The 17,074-nt window shown below is 42.8% G+C and overlaps 1 protein-coding gene across 8 annotated transcripts in view; it reads right to left on the bottom strand.

Moving 5' to 3' along the window:
* Positions 1-2,916: 2,916 nt before the first annotated feature.
* The window catches only part of MARCHF8 (membrane associated ring-CH-type finger 8), a 99,105-nt gene continuing 84,947 nt past the window's right edge, over positions 2,917-17,074 (bottom strand). For 4 of the 8 annotated variants that reach the window (XM_051800119.1, XM_051800121.1, XM_051800118.1 and 1 more), the window contains 2 exons: positions 14,295-14,442; positions 2,918-11,876 (listed from right to left, as the gene is read on the bottom strand). In XM_051800119.1, coding sequence (XP_051656079.1) covers positions 11,572-11,876; positions 14,295-14,442 — 453 coding nt within the window. In that variant the 3' untranslated portion in view covers positions 2,918-11,571. Of the gene's footprint in view, positions 11,877-14,294; positions 14,443-17,074 lie in introns of all 8 variants that reach the window. The other 4 variants (XM_051800122.1, XM_051800117.1, XM_051800123.1 and 1 more) reach the window with 2 other exon arrangements.

Below are 17,074 nucleotides of genomic sequence, written 5' to 3'. Positions count from 1 at the left end.
TCCTTCATGCTGCTGCCAGCAGCAGCTGCATGATACCGTGCTAAGAGGAGCCAGGCTGGGGCTTTTGCAGATCGCAGTGTCCTTCCACCATTGCTCTGTGACCAAACCAAGCTCCTAATTTCCTTGCTGTCAGGCACTTTGCCTAGCTGGTCTCTGGGCTTTTGTGAATTTCTAGTGATAGATATGCAGAACAACCTAAATTAAAACCACCTCATAAGTGCCTTACTCGTGGTACTTTTAGACCTGAGGTGCTGTGCTGGATTAATTAGTGTATGAGAGTAACTAGTCAAATCATACTTTGTTAGCACTTTCAGCATGAGGCCCTCTGCCCAGAGGGGAGACTATGTGGGTATTATGAGCCACCAACCTTCAAATACAGAGGAAGCAAGCAATAACAACAGTTGGAAGTTATTGCTGCCTGTGCCCACTTGTGTTCTGGCAAATCCAGCTGCAAAGTGCTCTGTGCCTCACGAGCATGGCTGCTGTGGCTTGGACTGCTAAGCAACATTGCAAAATATGCTTATGGATTCTTTGCTTCAGCTTCTAAAACTGCAGCTACCCAAGATGTGTTGTGGCCCGTCTTACTTATGTTGAAAGTTACTTACAGGTAGTGGCTACACAGCAGTGGGGACAGCCTGTGCTGCTCTTGAAAGGATCCTGTTCTTTTTTCACAGAAGCACAATGATACTGGCTATGTTCACCCAGACAGGTCAGAGAAGGTCTCCTACATCTTTTCTGGTCAAGTAGAAACTCAACCATTTGCTATATTGTGACTTAGATTTCAAGGCTCTCCCACATTCAGGACATGCATTTACATATAGACATAGAAAAAAGTCAAAACTACTCAGCATTAATTTCTAGTCTACTGCTACTTTTTAAAGAACACCTAGAAGTGCAGAATTGCCAACTGTCACATGGCACACCTGAGGTAGCTGCAGAATCCCAGCCCAGATATCTGACTTCTCCTGAGATTTAAGCAAGGGATCCTTGCTGCTGAACTGCAATCCTTCCCATGGACAATGTTACCACATACAAGTGCACCATAAACTCATTAAGAGCTTCATCGTTTTCATCTTTCCTTTACATAAGATTTCAAAAAACTCTCACATCAGTTTCAGTTTTGCACAAGTACTGTTAGCCCTAAAATTCCTAAATTTAGGTTCACAGCCTTCATTGAAAGATATGTCTGAAACCCTTTTAGCATGCCAAGTGCTTCAGAAACAGATTTGTCAGACACAAGGCTACCTTCTGGGCACCTTCATTTTCACTGCAAATATGGAGCAAAGTGGTGTTCAAACCTTGATAGGTGGGTTTCCACGTTTCATTTCAGCTCTGTTGCAGCATTTGAACCCAGTTCCATTTCCCTGAGTCATGAGTTCTGTTTTCATGCAGTTTAGGTCTCTTCTGTACAAAGATATGACTGGGAATCTCCCTATAGTGTTATAACTCCTCTTACAAACTCATTAAAAAATACTAGATGAACTCAGTCCTGTACATGAAATTTGTAGGAATTCATTTGTTACCTCTCACCAGCCTTTTCACAGCTATGTCTCTTTTTAGTCTTTTAGTACCTCTTGCTTTTACCATGAGGTCCACCTTCAAAAGTTCATTGACATTTACTTTTGGTACAATTTCTAATGCTTCATGAAAACCCTGTCAGACGAAATGGCAAGATATGCAAAAACCAAACCCAACCGTTTTATCCAGCGAGTACATTACTTCACCACTGAGGATACCCACATTCTATGAGACTCCGGCACTGTTCTCTTCCGTGTTATATCTGATGGCTGCTTGATGTCCAACAAGGAAACCACTCTTAGAAATGGCAGTTGGATCCCATAGCTGGATCTGAGGCATGTGTCCTAAAGATTAGTCTGCGGGATCAGACACAGACTTGCATTGCAGGGCTTCCCCTACTCTCCCAACATCACCCTGGATCCCTCTTGGCACAGTGGCTGAGATGCTGGGAAAAGATCGTGCCGCACCCTGCACATGTCACATCTCCAAGGGAGGGAGAGGGGGCGCTTGAACTGCTCGAGCCAAGGCGCATCCTGACCCCGGGTTTCCAGCTTCCTTTTTGACACTACCAACCCACTTCAGGCCTGTGACCATCCTCACCACTTCTCGCTGTTCTTCCAGTTGGTGCATTTTTAACGCATACTATGGAGCTCTTGGTGAGGGCACAGAACCCAAGGGTCTTCCTAGCCAAGGTTCCAGCCCATACCCCCGCTCCGGACACTGAGGACACGAGCCTGGGCACGGGCCAGGGGCTCGGTCACCACTGCCACCCCTGGGGGCTTCGGGCCAGCGCGGGAGTGACCCGGTAGCTGCAGTTCCCTCTTACCCTCGGCCAGCCCCAAACCCCGCCGCGCCGGAGCCTGCACAGGGTCTGTGAGTGCCGTGCCAGGACACTCCGGTCCCGCAGCGCGGGAGGAAAACATCCAGAAACAGGGAACGCGGGCGTGGCTGCGCGGCTCTGCCATGGGGACGGGGATGATCTTAGAGGTAGAGTGCAAAGTTACCGCCTTTGCCAGTGCGAGAATAGAATAAAAATAGATACATTTTTACTGTTTTAAGCTGGGGCTGCTGTTGTTGGGGGGCGGTAGCACCTGCTCTGCCAGCGTGAGCAGAGGCGAAGGCGTCAGAGCAATCGCTCTGTCATGGCCCTCGGTCCCTGCGGCCGACCGGGCAGTGCCCGTGTGTGCGGCTGCACAGCGGCAGCGCCGGCCCCGGGCACCCGCTCGCACGACCCGACAGCCCCGCCCGTCATCAGCCTGGGACCGGCACCCAACCCCGGCTTACTGCTCCCCAGGTCCCTTTCCTGGGGAGGCAGGAACCGTTCCTACATCACACTGTGCACTCCAGCCCCCGTGCATCTCACCCACCTCGCTCCTCTCGTGAAGATGGTTTCACTAGGCAGCGGTGGGATCTGTGCACTCACATGCAGGGAGCAAGGAAACCGGGCTCTGAAAAGATGAGCAGCTGCTATTCCTGATCTGGCCGAGTGTTGGGGGGGGTGGCTAGGACAGCTCTCTGCCAGGGGCAACACCTACTCTGCCATGGATTTTGCTGCTTGTTACTCACAGCTCCCCTTCACCTGAGCATCCCTCAGACTGGAAACTCACAGCAATAGCCAGCTGCTTTTTTATCTTTGTGCAATGCCAGTGAAAAACAAGGTTGTTTTGTGAAGATGTCACACATCTTACAGCCCACCTGAGGCTGCAGGCATTTTGGGTGGGCAGATGGCCCTCCTGAAATATGCTAATATGGGAGCAGGGAGGAATGATCCAACACAGTAATTAACAAATGACAGAGGGGAGCAGCAGAGCCTACAGAAATTTCCAATCTACATAAATAATCTAAGGGGCATGGGGTGATAGCTGAGAACACATGGGTGCTGATTGCATATTGCTCCACCAGAATGGGGACAAAAACCCCTCAGTGTTCATAGAATTGCCTCTGTCCCATCTCAGTGTCCAGAAATGTACTTAGAGCGTCCTTGCTCTGCCATCCAGGCAGCGGCAGTTCTGACATCAGCTGAATCTCTCACAGGGTTTCACAGGGTTATATAAACACTTACTACAGTATCTTTATACCTTTTGTTCAAGGGACCATCCAGATCACAAGGCGCTGAGAGTCTCTCTATCCCCTCTTTCTGAGGTGGTGTTCTTGGGATCCTTCATCGCATTTAACGTGATGTTAGGACATCTTCCTCAGCCCTGAGTACCACAGGATCCGGGATTGCCTGACCTCATCACTTCCCCGTAAATGTGCAGATCCTCTCACTGCCTCCAGAGGTGTAGCAGTGCTACTCTGGCACTTAAGGGGAGGAAGGAAATAGAGAGAAAGCAGCATGCTTTCAGGCTTCCCCTCCCCAAATCATTGCTGGCAGGCTGCTAGGGAAGGAGGGGAGAGCAGAGGCATGGGACATGTAAGCCACAAACAAGGCAAGCACAAGGAATACAGCTGCATTAGTGGCTACTCTTTTGGTATCATTTGGTTCTGCACACATTTGACAACTGCAAAACTAGAATAGCAGTGGGAGACTGCAGATTGCTGCAGAAGGCCTAAACCCCAGCAGCAAAGGGAGAGTCCTGACAGAGGCTTGTGCAACATCAGGCAGGTCCAAATTCATCCCTGAAATAATAGATCTAACTTCTACCACAGCTTAATTTGCTCAATGGAATAGTTTGGTTTAATTTACATCTGATTTCTCTGGTGTGTATCAACTGCTTACATGTGACCAAGAATGTAATATGGTCCTTAAAATAAACCATCATCTTGCTGGCATGAGAAACACTGGTTTAGCTAATCCCATTATCAGAATCATTTCTCTTTTAACACAGCACTTTGAAAAGCAAGAAGGTAAACATGAGAGCAAGATAACTTGGCAAGCCAGGCTTTGGAGACCTGGGTTTATCCACAGGAAGGGAACAATGGTACTTGGTGAGTCATTTTGGGATGCTTAGGGGTAAAGCAGATATACATACACTCTCCAAGACAGCTGTGCTCTCTCAGCTGGGATCAAGTCATCAGCCTGACACATTTCATATTCTCTCCCAACCACAAGGATAACTGTTTCCTGTGACAAAGGAAGCTGCTGTCCCACCATCAGACCCTACAGCTCTAATAGTGATGAATTCTCCTAAGCTGCTTGGCTGCTTGTTTGCAGGTGGCCTTTGAAACAGTATCAGAACAAACCAGCACAGCAAGGCACTCCCAGCAAAAATGACTGGGAGGTTAATTTTAGTGAAGTCTTAAAATGTTAGGAATTGCAAGCCTGATTCTGTGAAGCTTCAGGATTTAATGAGCACACCCTGAGTGGTGATCTCCACCTCCTCTGCTCTGTGCAGCCTTCTGGTGTTTTATTCAGTTATTTCAAACCCTCCTCTGATGTTAAAGCCTTTGAGACAACTTCATTTATCTCCCTCACTTTCAAGCAAGGTCTGCTCTCTATTTTCAGACTTCAGTTCCTCTGACACTTTTTCCTAGAATACACTTTAAAAGAGTATTGTGTAATGCACTGAACTTGCCCCCCATTTCCTTTGTCCAGGGTTCTTATGATTTCTGGGATTTTGTTTTGGGTTTGTTTGTTTGTTTTAAAAAACACCTTCCCTGCCTCCTCTCTCCATTTAGCCAAGATCTTTTTCTATAATGAGATATTCTTGCCTGATTTTCTCACATCATACATCCATCTCAAGACTGTGAAAAAACATCCTCTTCTGTCTGTATTGTGGAAACACAATACAATGCCAACATGTCAGAGAGCATCCCATACATCAGAGACCAGAGCCTAGAGGATTTACAGGAAAAACGGGATCACAGGTGGACATTCACCCTTAATTTGGACAGTGTCACTTTTGGGTGCTCCCATGGTCATTCCATGATTGCTTCATCCTAGCACAACCCTCTTGTCCAGAGGCAAGTTGAAAGACTGAGGAAGGGGAAGAGGAAGGAAATTTGGGTTGGATGAGTAGACTGAAAGGAAAAGGACAAGCACACCATGATATGGGTAAACAGGCTGGGGACAGTGAAATCTGAAATGGAGGGGTGGGTGACAGGAAAGGGCTTGATAGGGTGGCTGTGGAAGTGGAACTGGAGGAGGATGAACAGTCCCTGCAGCAGTGCAGGAGGCTGAGCAGCACTGCAGGCACAAGCATGGCTCTTGAGAGAGGGCTTGGTTTTCAGAGTCAGCAGTTGCATCTTTTGACACCTCCACAGCCTCCACAGGGCACTGATGGATCTTCCCAGCTGCCGCCCTTCTGATTCCCAACTGCCTCCTTCTGTCCTGCTCTGAGAGGCCAGTCATGCTGGTCCTGCCAGCCAGATACCAGTAACTACTCACCAGACAGTTCATTCCTGGGCACCAGCTGAAAAATCCTGTTCTTGGAGCTGCAGCTGTGCCATGTGCTGCTGAGCCAATGCTCTGCTCTGCCTCAGAGGGACACACTTCACACAGTGACAGCAATGCTCTTTCAGATGAAATAAGGTTTGCAAGAGGAAATAAGTTATTTTATAATTAACTTGAGATGCCTGAACCCAAGACAAGGAACATTTTTTAACCAGTAGCCAGACGGTTTTACAGGCTCTGTTCCTTAAACCATTTATCAGCTTTTAATCTCAGAGACTGCCAGTCAAACAGTAAGCCCTGGAAATTATCCTGCCATCTCTCCAGAAAGGTATTTTTGTATAGAGGTCTTGTTGGGTTCCAAACTTTATATAAGTAGCTTCATTTATTAGAGCCAGACTTCCTTTACCAAGGGAATATAGGACAGAGACTTTTGTTTTGCATGGGAGACACCTCTCTAGGGTTGCAGATCTAAGATTTCCTTTGTTACCTAAAAGAAAATGAAAAACTAATTATTAGTTAAAAAGAAACAGAAATGAAAAGCTTTTCTTCGAGCCCCCTTGTGTCTGTTACAGACACAATGCTCCAGATCTTCTTTGGTCTTTGGTATGTATGCCTTTGTTATGAGCTCTCTCACAGCAGTGCAGACAGCAGTTTCCTCGACCTACTGGGGGTAGAAATGTATTCTAGAGAAACTGCTGAGGATTTCCTGTTCTGTATACAAAACTATTTTTCTTCTTCTTTTCAGACATGAAGCATTTGTAGCATCACTCAGTGTTGATTCCAGAGGGTCTAGATTTTAAGGCCCATGGCAGTCTTCTCTCCTCACCTCCTTCAAGGTAGAAGCCAGAAAATTCTCCCCATGATTCCTGCATTTGAGGCCAAAGCACCTGCATTGAAGGAGTTGCCCAATTATTCTTATGGTTACTATGCCTTTATCATTATGAATCATTTAACATCAAGTTTTCATGGCATGTTAGTCTGTGTTGGTCTGCTACTCTGAAGAGTCACCAAGTTCCATGTTTACTCCAGTGAAAGAACTCACTTTGATTATCTACTACTGCAGAACTCAATTTTTCTCTGTATGCTTTTTCAAACAAAATGGATACTATAATGGTTTTGTTTTGTTCTAGTTTTTATAGAAACACTTTATTGCTGCAGTCAATAACCCTGTGTATCACACACCAATAACCAATTACAGTTTAAGAAACTAAAAATAACTCTGCAAGTGGCAATACTGAGAAAACAAACATACATGAAAGGGTACAAAACTATACATTTAAGTTACTAGAAATTTACTAACTAAAAAATTCTGCAGAAGTGTGAAGTGTCTTGTATAAACTATACAACACATGCCAGTGTAAAGTTGTTCAACATTATACAATTACCTATCTACAAATGTTTTACCTAAATACAAGATCAGCTGCAATTTTAAAAGTTATCTTCTATACAAAGACAAGTGCTTTCAGTACTTCATTGGAACATACAGACACTGCAATATCTCAAAACTAAAAAATAATCACAAAATAAAAGGTCCTGCTTAGAAGTTTTCTTTGCATATCTAATATAATGCTATGGAAATCCAACCAGTAATATCCTTGCTTTTTTATTTGCCCAGTTTCACCCATATTTGAGAGAGACCCAACCCAGGGTCACTGACCTCCTTTTCATTACTGGCCACAATCTCCACAGTCGACTACACCAGAAATCTGTATCTTAACATACTTCAGCTTCAGAAGAAATTTGGACCTGGGTCCCACTTTGCAATAGATATTTACCCTGCCTCCCACAGGCCAGAAGCAACCAGCTTCTGTGCATGGCCACATCCATGGACCACTTCAGAGGTTTCTGATGAGTGGCACACCAAGCAGCCCCCTCCTTACAGCACCCCAAGTGGTACTGTTCTGGTCAGTACAGGGGGTTGGCAGAGGTGGGCTTGGACAGAGAATTACTATTGTTTCTTAGGATTTCCCAGGTACAGCACAGACACTCAGCATTTCTCTAACCCCTTGCAGGCTCGTTCAACCTTCGCTGAATGCCTCCTGCTGAAGCAAAGCCAATCTCAATGACATTTAACCAGAGGAAGTCATCCCCAGGTCTGGCCATCTTTTCAGAACATGGGAACATTTTAAACAACCACTCTCTAAATACAGGCTTACAGTTGAAGAAAGTCCTGAGAATTCATAGGATTTTAACATCTCTTAAATGGGATCAACCTTCTGCAGCACACATCTATATTTCTAACATAATGCATGTTCATAACCTGGCAGACGGATCAAATGTGACACAGTGGGAAATTTACTTGGCCCAGATGGTGCTTTTTTGGATAGGAGTTACACCAATAGAATGGGAGTCTGGTCAGATGTCTAGGGCATTGGACATATCACCAAAGGCTCTGGCAATCTAGGGAAGGGATTGTGGTAGATGGTATTAAGCCCGTTTTCCCTTCTACTTAAATTCTGGGCTCAGAAAAGTCCCAAGGTAACCCACATGAACTTTGGCCAAGTGCAAGGACCAGACTTCTATTTCAGTCATTTCAAAAGCTACCAGAAGGAAGTACTGGAAAGCCTGATCTGACAGGGGTTGGTTGTTCCCCTTACTGACACCTGGGTAGGAAGGACAGCGCTCACCTGAGCTAGCATCAGTGCCTCACAGCTGGAAGCTGAAAAAAAGTCAACAGTATCTTCTTGAGGAGAAAGAAGAGGAAAGCACCATTCAGCCTTCTCAAACATTTGATGGCACCATGCAGAAGCAGAGAACTGCAGCTTCAGAAGCCCACCATTAACACCAAGCAAGAATCAGCATAAGAAATATGAACAGCAGAAATGAACCCCCCTGAGAGATGGATCTCTTCTGCAGCCTTTCCTGGTATGAGCATTCCTAAGCAATATAAAGAGTTTAAATATTAGGCCTTAATTTTCACTCAGAAAAGACCTGCTGGGAGAGGGAATGTTTAGCAGCAACACTGGCTAAAACACTTTCATTCGCAAATATTTTTCCCTAGATGATTTTGCCAGAGATGATTTTTCATTCCAAGTTAAGATAGTCAGGGGCACAGCAAAAATCTTCAGTACCCTGAATACACTGAACACTACCTGGCATGTTCCACATGGAGCTTCCAAAACACCAAATGAGATTTCACAACATTTCACCAAAAATCATCTATGACAGTGACAGCAACAGGACCAGCGAGTTACAGTCTGATATCAGCACTTGTCAGAACATCACTCTCACACCAGTGCCTCTCGGATGTGAGTTGGAGAACAACCAGGTTTCATACCAGAACTTGTCCATCTTCATTTCACCTACTGGTCACAGATCGGACGAGATGCGCTGAGCATTGGTTGACAGCTGATTCCGAGCGTCTTGCAGCTGTAACGTGAGTGTCTCACAGACAGGTAAGCCTTGTGCACTTGGGCATTTCAGAAGAACTCGATGAAGGTGTGCAAGACCTGATATTTAACCCACCTGAGTTTATTTAGTGAATCTTTCACAGAACGAAATAGAAAACAGAACAAGACAGTGTATTATCTGGGTTCCCATAACAGAAGAGGATCACCCACAGCAGAGTTCAGGAAAGGGCCTGAGTAATTGCACTTTAAATTATGGCAGGCACAGGCAACAAACTTTACATGTGTATGGTCATGAAGACTGCTGCCCCGATACTACCAGGGTATGCAGGGTTTGTCTGCCTGTATCACTTAAGCACAGGACATCCTGACACCTAGTACAGTACACAGACCCACGCCAGTGCAGCTTTACTAAGATTGCCCAGAGGTCTGGATGTTTTAACACATCTCAAGAACAAGGTACTGTGTTGTTCAAGATCACAGACAGTAAGTTTCAAGCCTGAAGTGACAGAGGCACATGTGCACACACAATACTTTCCCTCTAACAGCTCTTAGAAATCAATGGTATGTGTTCTCTTACCATAGTCCCTTCTGCATTCCATTAAAATATTGATTCAGAAATGAAGTAATATTAGATTTTAAGCAAAAAAAAATCACTGGTATCTTACTGTTATTGTTTGAGAAATCTTAAAATAACTACTTTTACTATGAAAAGAACGTACTCAAAGTTGCACTTGAAAAATACTAAGTGAAACTTGAACAAGCTCGGAATTTAGTTCAGTATCTCAACAAGTAAACAAAAACTTTTACTTGAGAAGTCCAGGCAACTCCTACTAAAACCAACCAGATTGTTATCATTGACTTTACAGAGATTCAGACAGCGCTCAGGCCGGGAAGGTCAGCTTTCAAATGCAGAGACTTTGTGTGCTGACTTTTCGCAGGGCTTCGTTTCTGCTCCTGTCACACTGAGACTTTGGTTAAATGAGGCCTTGGAGCTGGACAGTGGTGCAGTGAAGCAGACTGGACAAATGAATCAACAGCAGATACCCCAGGCTTTGGGCACCTCTGTCTAAAGCCAGGCAAACAGATTTTAAAGCTGTTCCTCTCCTTGCTGACTGATTAAAAAGCCAGTCACAAATTCAAAAGCACAGACAAAACTATTCTCTGATCACATAGTGCATCACATCAGGACTAAAACCAGGCAGGTACTTTTAAACTCATCCACTTAATATGATATATACTTCCTAAACTTTAATCTCAGCATCTCTTCTGACAACATCAAATTCTTGGGTAGTTCACACGTGACACAACACTAAAGAAGCAAAACCAGTTTCAGCCGTATTGACAAAGCTTCCTTTTTTTCCATAACAGCTCACATTTTTATCAGTATAGCAACAAAGCCTTTGCTAATGGTTTGGAATGAAAGTCAGCCAGGTATATGTGTGCAGGTGTGTTTATGGTCTGACCTGTTGGGGGAAAAAAAAAAAGCAAAACCAATCCTCAAAACAGAGCACTGAAACCATTATGTATTGAAAATGAACACTGTACACATCTACTATTCCCCATACACAAGTCACAAGTGCAATATCCTTTGAAGAAAATTGCTCCTCAAAGGAAACCCAAACAGGCAATGTTTTTTAGTGTTATGTTTAGTAAGATAATGTGGGCATGTGTTGGAAATCACAGACTGGAATTTTTTAAATTTTTTTTTATAAGGCAAGAGGTTTATGTTCCAGAAAAATAGATGGGGTAAAGAACAAAGAAATGTTTCAAAAATGACACATTCTTTCAAGTTTCATTCTCATTTGACATACATATTACAAAATAAAGATTTTTAAAAGTGCTATATGCTTTGTAAGTCTCATCACAATATGTAAAGCAAAATTTTACACCTGCTGCCTACGACAAAATGTTAGTGGCAGTGTTAGTGGTAGATTAGACTCTAGCGCTCTCATTTCCCTCAGTGTCTGGGACAACCTCCTTCATCGTGCATAAGGAACAGACAAACCAACCAACCAAACCCACTCTACACATACTCCAGAATAAGTCATCTTTAAAGTAACAGACTCCATGAAGTTTATGACAGCTCACTAGTGGCTTGCTTGATACCAAACCCAAGGCTCATTCTACCCAGTATCCTGTGACTCTCTGATCAGCCAGTACAAGACACAAAATGTTGAGAGGTATGCAACCAAGATGACATTGATAGATATGCCTAAGGGATTTAAAAAAATTCCAACAAAAAAATAAAGTAAAAAAATTCATCCGCCAGCCCTCAGCTATTAGCTGATTTTAAAAAGGTAGAGCAGTTTGCAGTAAACAATGATATTCAAATCTTCAAGGACATACAGAAACACCCCTCCTACCCAGCAATCAGACATGAAGAATTTCTGCAGCACAGTCTTCTGGCTCTGTGTAATGTGAAGAGTTTGTGTCTGAATGGTGAACCCCAAACATTTCTTTACTTTCGAAGTTTGGCTCCATAAGTGCAGGTTTTTCAAAAATATTCTTTTTGCTAGTTTCTGGGCAGTTTTGTACATATATTACTCGGTTATAAGCTTTAAGTCTCTTCCACAGCTGTACGTACACTTTGCATTGTACATACATGAACAGAAGTCCTCCAGTGAAACCAATGGCCACAACTACCAGTTTAGTCCAAAATGGCCACTCTAGAATCCCTGGAAGAAAGAAAATAAAAACAAAGAATTAAAAACAGGACCTAGTCAATATTAGTTGGACTACACTGGATGTCTCAAAAATGTCCTGTAATGAAACTGTCAGACTTTGGGTCATGCAAACTATTCTTGTGTTGCCATTTTTCTTGTTTGGGCTTTTTTTTTATTCCCCTTCAAGTCAAACACACACAGACTTCTACTTCCCATATCCCATTTATTCTCCCCCACCAGCAAAAACCAAAACAATTCCTTTTCTGGGTCAGCAATTGTGCAACACAATCACAGAGTCAAGGCAACCACCAGGAATACATTTAGGTCCTTTTACACCTGTTTTTAAACAAAAACTGGATCAAATTATGAAAGGGATTCTATGGTTTGGTTTCCTCTTTATAGCAGGAGACTCAACTCAGTGACCCAACAAGTTTGTCCCACTCTGTGATCACATAGTATATGAAGACATAAGGGAATGATTGTAACCATATAGCTTGACATGTTTGTTATGCAGACCAGGTAATTTTATCTGCATCAGACCCAGTAACTTGTATCTGAACTACAGCATCTCTTCTGATACAAAACAAAGTGTTGGAGATGCTGAAGCATTCCAAGCTTACTCTCTGTCATAAAAACTACCACCATTGCTTTTCCTAAATTTGTCTATCTTGATCTTTTAGATATTTCTATCAACTACTTTTAAATGAAAGATTATTTATTAATTTTATACATATTCTGCTTACATACATAGGTCCTGTATTCATCCAGTCTCTTTACCCTTTAAAGATAAGCACCATCACAAGATGGATATGAAACCATGCTGAATCACCCACTGTCAGGTTTTTCAGAGAGTAAAATCATGTCCTTCCAACTCTTTAAAGTTTTAAGCAAGATACAGGCCAGTGTTGTTTTGGAAATGGATGGCAGTGTGGGAAGAATGAAAATATTTTAGTCCCAAAATACGAAGGGCACTTCAGCCTTATTACTGATGAAATCCCACCCATGATTAATACCTGAGCCTCTGATTTGCTGGTGATCTGATGCCATCTGTAGGCAGTGACAGTATATGCTTGGCCCTGTGTGGACATAAATCCACATACGCTGCTCAGTACAGCACTCCCCAGATTTAGAATCCAAATGAAGGGAGGAAAGAAGGCACTATAACATTCTAAATATTCACACTATTCCTCCTATTCATGTTCATCTAATATATTTACTAGTTAAAATAACCTGGAGATGATAAATCTTTGAAAGCATATTATCCTTTTCATTACCATATGGAAACCTTGCAATGAAAGGCCAATAATTTTCACTTTACATGGAAGAGATGGGGTTGGATGGAACGGATACTAAGAGGTTTCATTCAAAGCAGCTTCCTGACTGAAGTAATGAACAATTAAACTATAGCCCAAATGAGAAATGAGAGGAAAACTTTTTAATTTCAAGTGATTCTGCTCTGTAACAGCTCCATGGATCTGCAGGTTTATTGATGCTCAGCTACCTCCTCAAATGACCCTGTTCAATCACCAGAAAAATATTTTCCACCTCCATGTCCAGTTGGCATGCAGTGCTCTGTAAGCAAGGACAGCTTGCCTTCTAACAGCTCCCAGCCTTGGTAGGTAACCTGTTCCTTCTGTATTAACCCTCAGGCACAACTCAGTTGCCTTGAGAAACAGTTCTGTGGCAGCTTCAAATCCGCACCCCAGCATACCCAGGTAAACCCATTTCACTTTGGTAAGTTTACTGCTGACATGTTAAAGAAAACCTACTATACAAGAAGTTAAGACATCCATGCAATGGGGTGGCAACCACTACAGGAACTGCAGTGCACCTCCTCTCAGTTGAGTGAACTGGAGTCTTAAGAATTAACCTGAATTTCTTCTGCTTTAGAAGAAGTTTTTATCACTCATAAAAATTTCTCCAGTCTAACATGGTTTTCATTGGAAACTTGTGCTAACCCACCTCACAGATGATTGAATAGAAAGAAAACCCTGTTGATTTACCTCAAAGATTTGGATTTAGATTCCTCTTACTTCTCTTTTTTAAACTGTTCTGGTTTTGCCCAGTTTAAAGGTAGCCATAGCAGCAAACAAATGCTTACGTCCTTATCTGCACAGTAAGTGTTCCAATTTAAGCCTAAATTTACTGAGGCAGGGCAACTTTGTATCTGGTTACACTGGATTAGCTGTCATATCTGTGCATTTCACAAGTGCAAACTAAATTATCTGAAATAGATTTAAAAAGCATCCACAGATTAATTTACACTGATTTAATCAAATCACTTCAGAACTGTGCTTTTAAACTAACCCAACCTCAGGGTAAAGCTGACAAGTATAAACATTACTGGCACACTTATGTCTGCATCTTCTCTGTATTCAGGATAAATAATTATTCCAAAAGAGTAAGTGGGAAGATAAGGAAGTAACATACCAGTAGTTTGTCCCTGTTTAATCTCTTCAGCGGTCCTGTCTATCAGGACGTAGAGAGACCACACGACGCAGGTGATGGCAATGATATGGAATGTTACAGAGCACATGATCTTCCTCCTCTCGCTGGCTGTCATCTGCAGCTTCTCCCACTGGCAAGAAACCCAGAACCAGAGCAAGAAATTAGGTGTTTATTGTAGTTACTAGAGAGTATGAAAAGAGAACATTGATAAGAATGAAAACCAGGCAGGAGACCAGTTTCCTCCTAACAAGGATTTTAAAAATCAGATGGCATTATTGCTCTGGCCCCAGCACTGGTGTGATGGCTGGCAGCTTAGCCTGCTGTGACGGGAGCCATCCTGGTGTTGGAGGGGACCTACAGCACTCAGCTCCCATCTGGAGCCTCAGCACAATGTTCTCACTCTGTGCTGACCCACAAGGGGCAGCTGCAGCACACAGGGACCCTCATGTGAGGCCTTGCACAGCACAAGCAATGCTGCTCCGACTCCGTTCTCCACTCAAGGCTGTTTAGCTCTCACCTCCTGCCTCAGGGGGTTTCATTCAATCTTCACGTATATTTAACATCACTTAACAGCAGTGACGCTCTCGTAGTTTATTTTCAGTGTTTCAAGTGCACTTAAATACATATGCCCTAAGAATATACAGTAGAACTGGGATGACAGCTTTAGAAGTGAGATGACTCAGGAATTTAAATCCCCAGAGCTGCCTCTATCAATAATGCTTATATAGCCCAGAACAAAACCACAAAATCAGGTCAGTGTCATTTAGGAAAGATGGAAAGAAAGTTGACAACTATTACAGATGCTTCTAATGTTCAAGACATAGACCCAAGACACCCAGAAACTGTGTTTTTAAACTTTTTTTTTTTTTCAATTTCCCCTCTGTATATGATGAAAGTTTTTGTATGTGGGATACACATCCCTCTGCATATCTGCTTGGAACAGATTGTTATGATGGGCTTTTCTCACACTTTCACAAAATATATGCTGGGGCACATAAACTTCTCGTGCACAGAGATGCGCATTTGATGTCTCCAAAAATAATTTGCAAAAAAAAGAGGACTTTGAAAAGTAGGAATAATGTGGGAGAGGGTGAGGATGACCTGAATGGTATGATTGAAATCACCCATTATGCTGAATTATTGTTTCCACTGCTACAAATACAAGATTGGTTGAACGATGAGACAGAGACTTTGTGATCCTCTCTGTGTTGCCAACAAACGATCTCTTTGGCCAGTCTGAGACACATTTCCAGTTGTGTGGGCATCCAAACCTCATCGTGGCACAAGAATTGAATACTTCCAGCAGTGACATGCTAGACTCATGTCATACTAGAAACCTATATTCTTTCAATCTTCTTAGAAAGAGATTGGACAAACATTCCCTTTTCATGTTGTATTTTAAACAGAAAATTGCTTTTGCATCTAAATGAAGGTGTTGACTTTTGATAGAAAGTATACATTAATTAAATTATTTTGCCAAAAAGTAACCATGTTAAATCTATTTGCAAATGCTTTTACAGAGTCCTGAGGACCTGTGTTTTGAATAATTTATAGTTCTCTTTTCTGTTCCACAGTTTGAGCTCCTCTGCTGGACAATACCTCCTGTGAACTGCTGGCTTTAGAGCCACCAAAACTACTTGCACTGCCTCATCTCTTCACGAGAAATGACTGCAAAGCAAAAGAGAAGGTGTTCTGCAAACCGCACAAGAGTCCAGAGAGGAAACTCACACCTGTAGGTCACTGCTGCATTATTCTGATGGCACAGCACATGGCATTTTCTACTTAAAATAGTCAGCAGTTCTGCATTTTTGAAGTGTTGTGAAAACAAAAAATTCAGCAGAAAATTTAGATTTAATGTCTTTGAAATTTTAAAATGGCGCATCTCTCTTTTGTCTGCCCTCATTTTCATTTGAGACATGACACATTTTGTTTCTCATTCTCTTCCCATAGTAACTTAGTGTTTAAACAGCCCAATGCTGCAAAATAACTTTAAGATGCCAAGGAAGTTTAATTCCATTTCTACTCTACAGACAAGCACAAGCCCCATTATTTGTCCCATCCCGTTCATAATCACCAGTTCCAGATTGTTTGCTCCTGACTGAAAGGACACCATAAAGGCTGAGTTGAAGCTACAGAGGCACCTTATCTTCTTGTTGCAGCTGAACCTCTAAAAGGGCTCTTTAGATGTATTTGAGAGGTGAACTCCTGTTTATGGCTCTGTCCCTACCTTCTGGCATCTTGTCTGTTTCCCACAGATGACCTGTTCAGATATAACTAATGATGTTGAGTGACTCATTTCTGAAAGTGTCTCACATTTTTTTTCTCACAGGGCACAAATATTCAGTAAATGTTTCCCATCCACTTCAGGCAGAGTGAGCACAGAAAAAACAGCAGTCAACTGAGAACTATAGCAACTCTTCTTACTTTGGATTCTCTAGAATAATTTCTTTACTGTCTTAGGGTTGGACTGTGCAAAGCATTGTCTGCACAGACAACAGAGCCTATGATGGCCAGTACTGCAGCTCAATAGAACCTCAGCAGGAAGTTCTATACTCTGTGCCAGTGGGCTACCAAGGAAAAAAGTGTGGTTCTTAGAAGGCAGTGATCCACACCACAGTCATAAGCAGAGGACATCCTATTGGCCAGACATGCTAAGCTTTGCAGACTGTACATCTCTCTAAAAAAATAAGAGGTGTTTGAAATCTGCTCTATTTTCTGTTAGGAGTCACTTTTAGGAATTGGACAAGTTTTCGTAACAGTTT

This window comes from Manacus candei, unplaced genomic scaffold (genome assembly GCF_025592945.1).
Source record: "Manacus candei isolate 608988 ecotype Guabito, Panama unplaced genomic scaffold, ASM2559294v1 h1tg000050l, whole genome shotgun sequence".
Classification (NCBI taxonomy): Eukaryota; Metazoa; Chordata; class Aves; order Passeriformes; family Pipridae; genus Manacus; species Manacus candei.
This window is presented reverse-complemented; position numbering and strand designations above follow the sequence as displayed.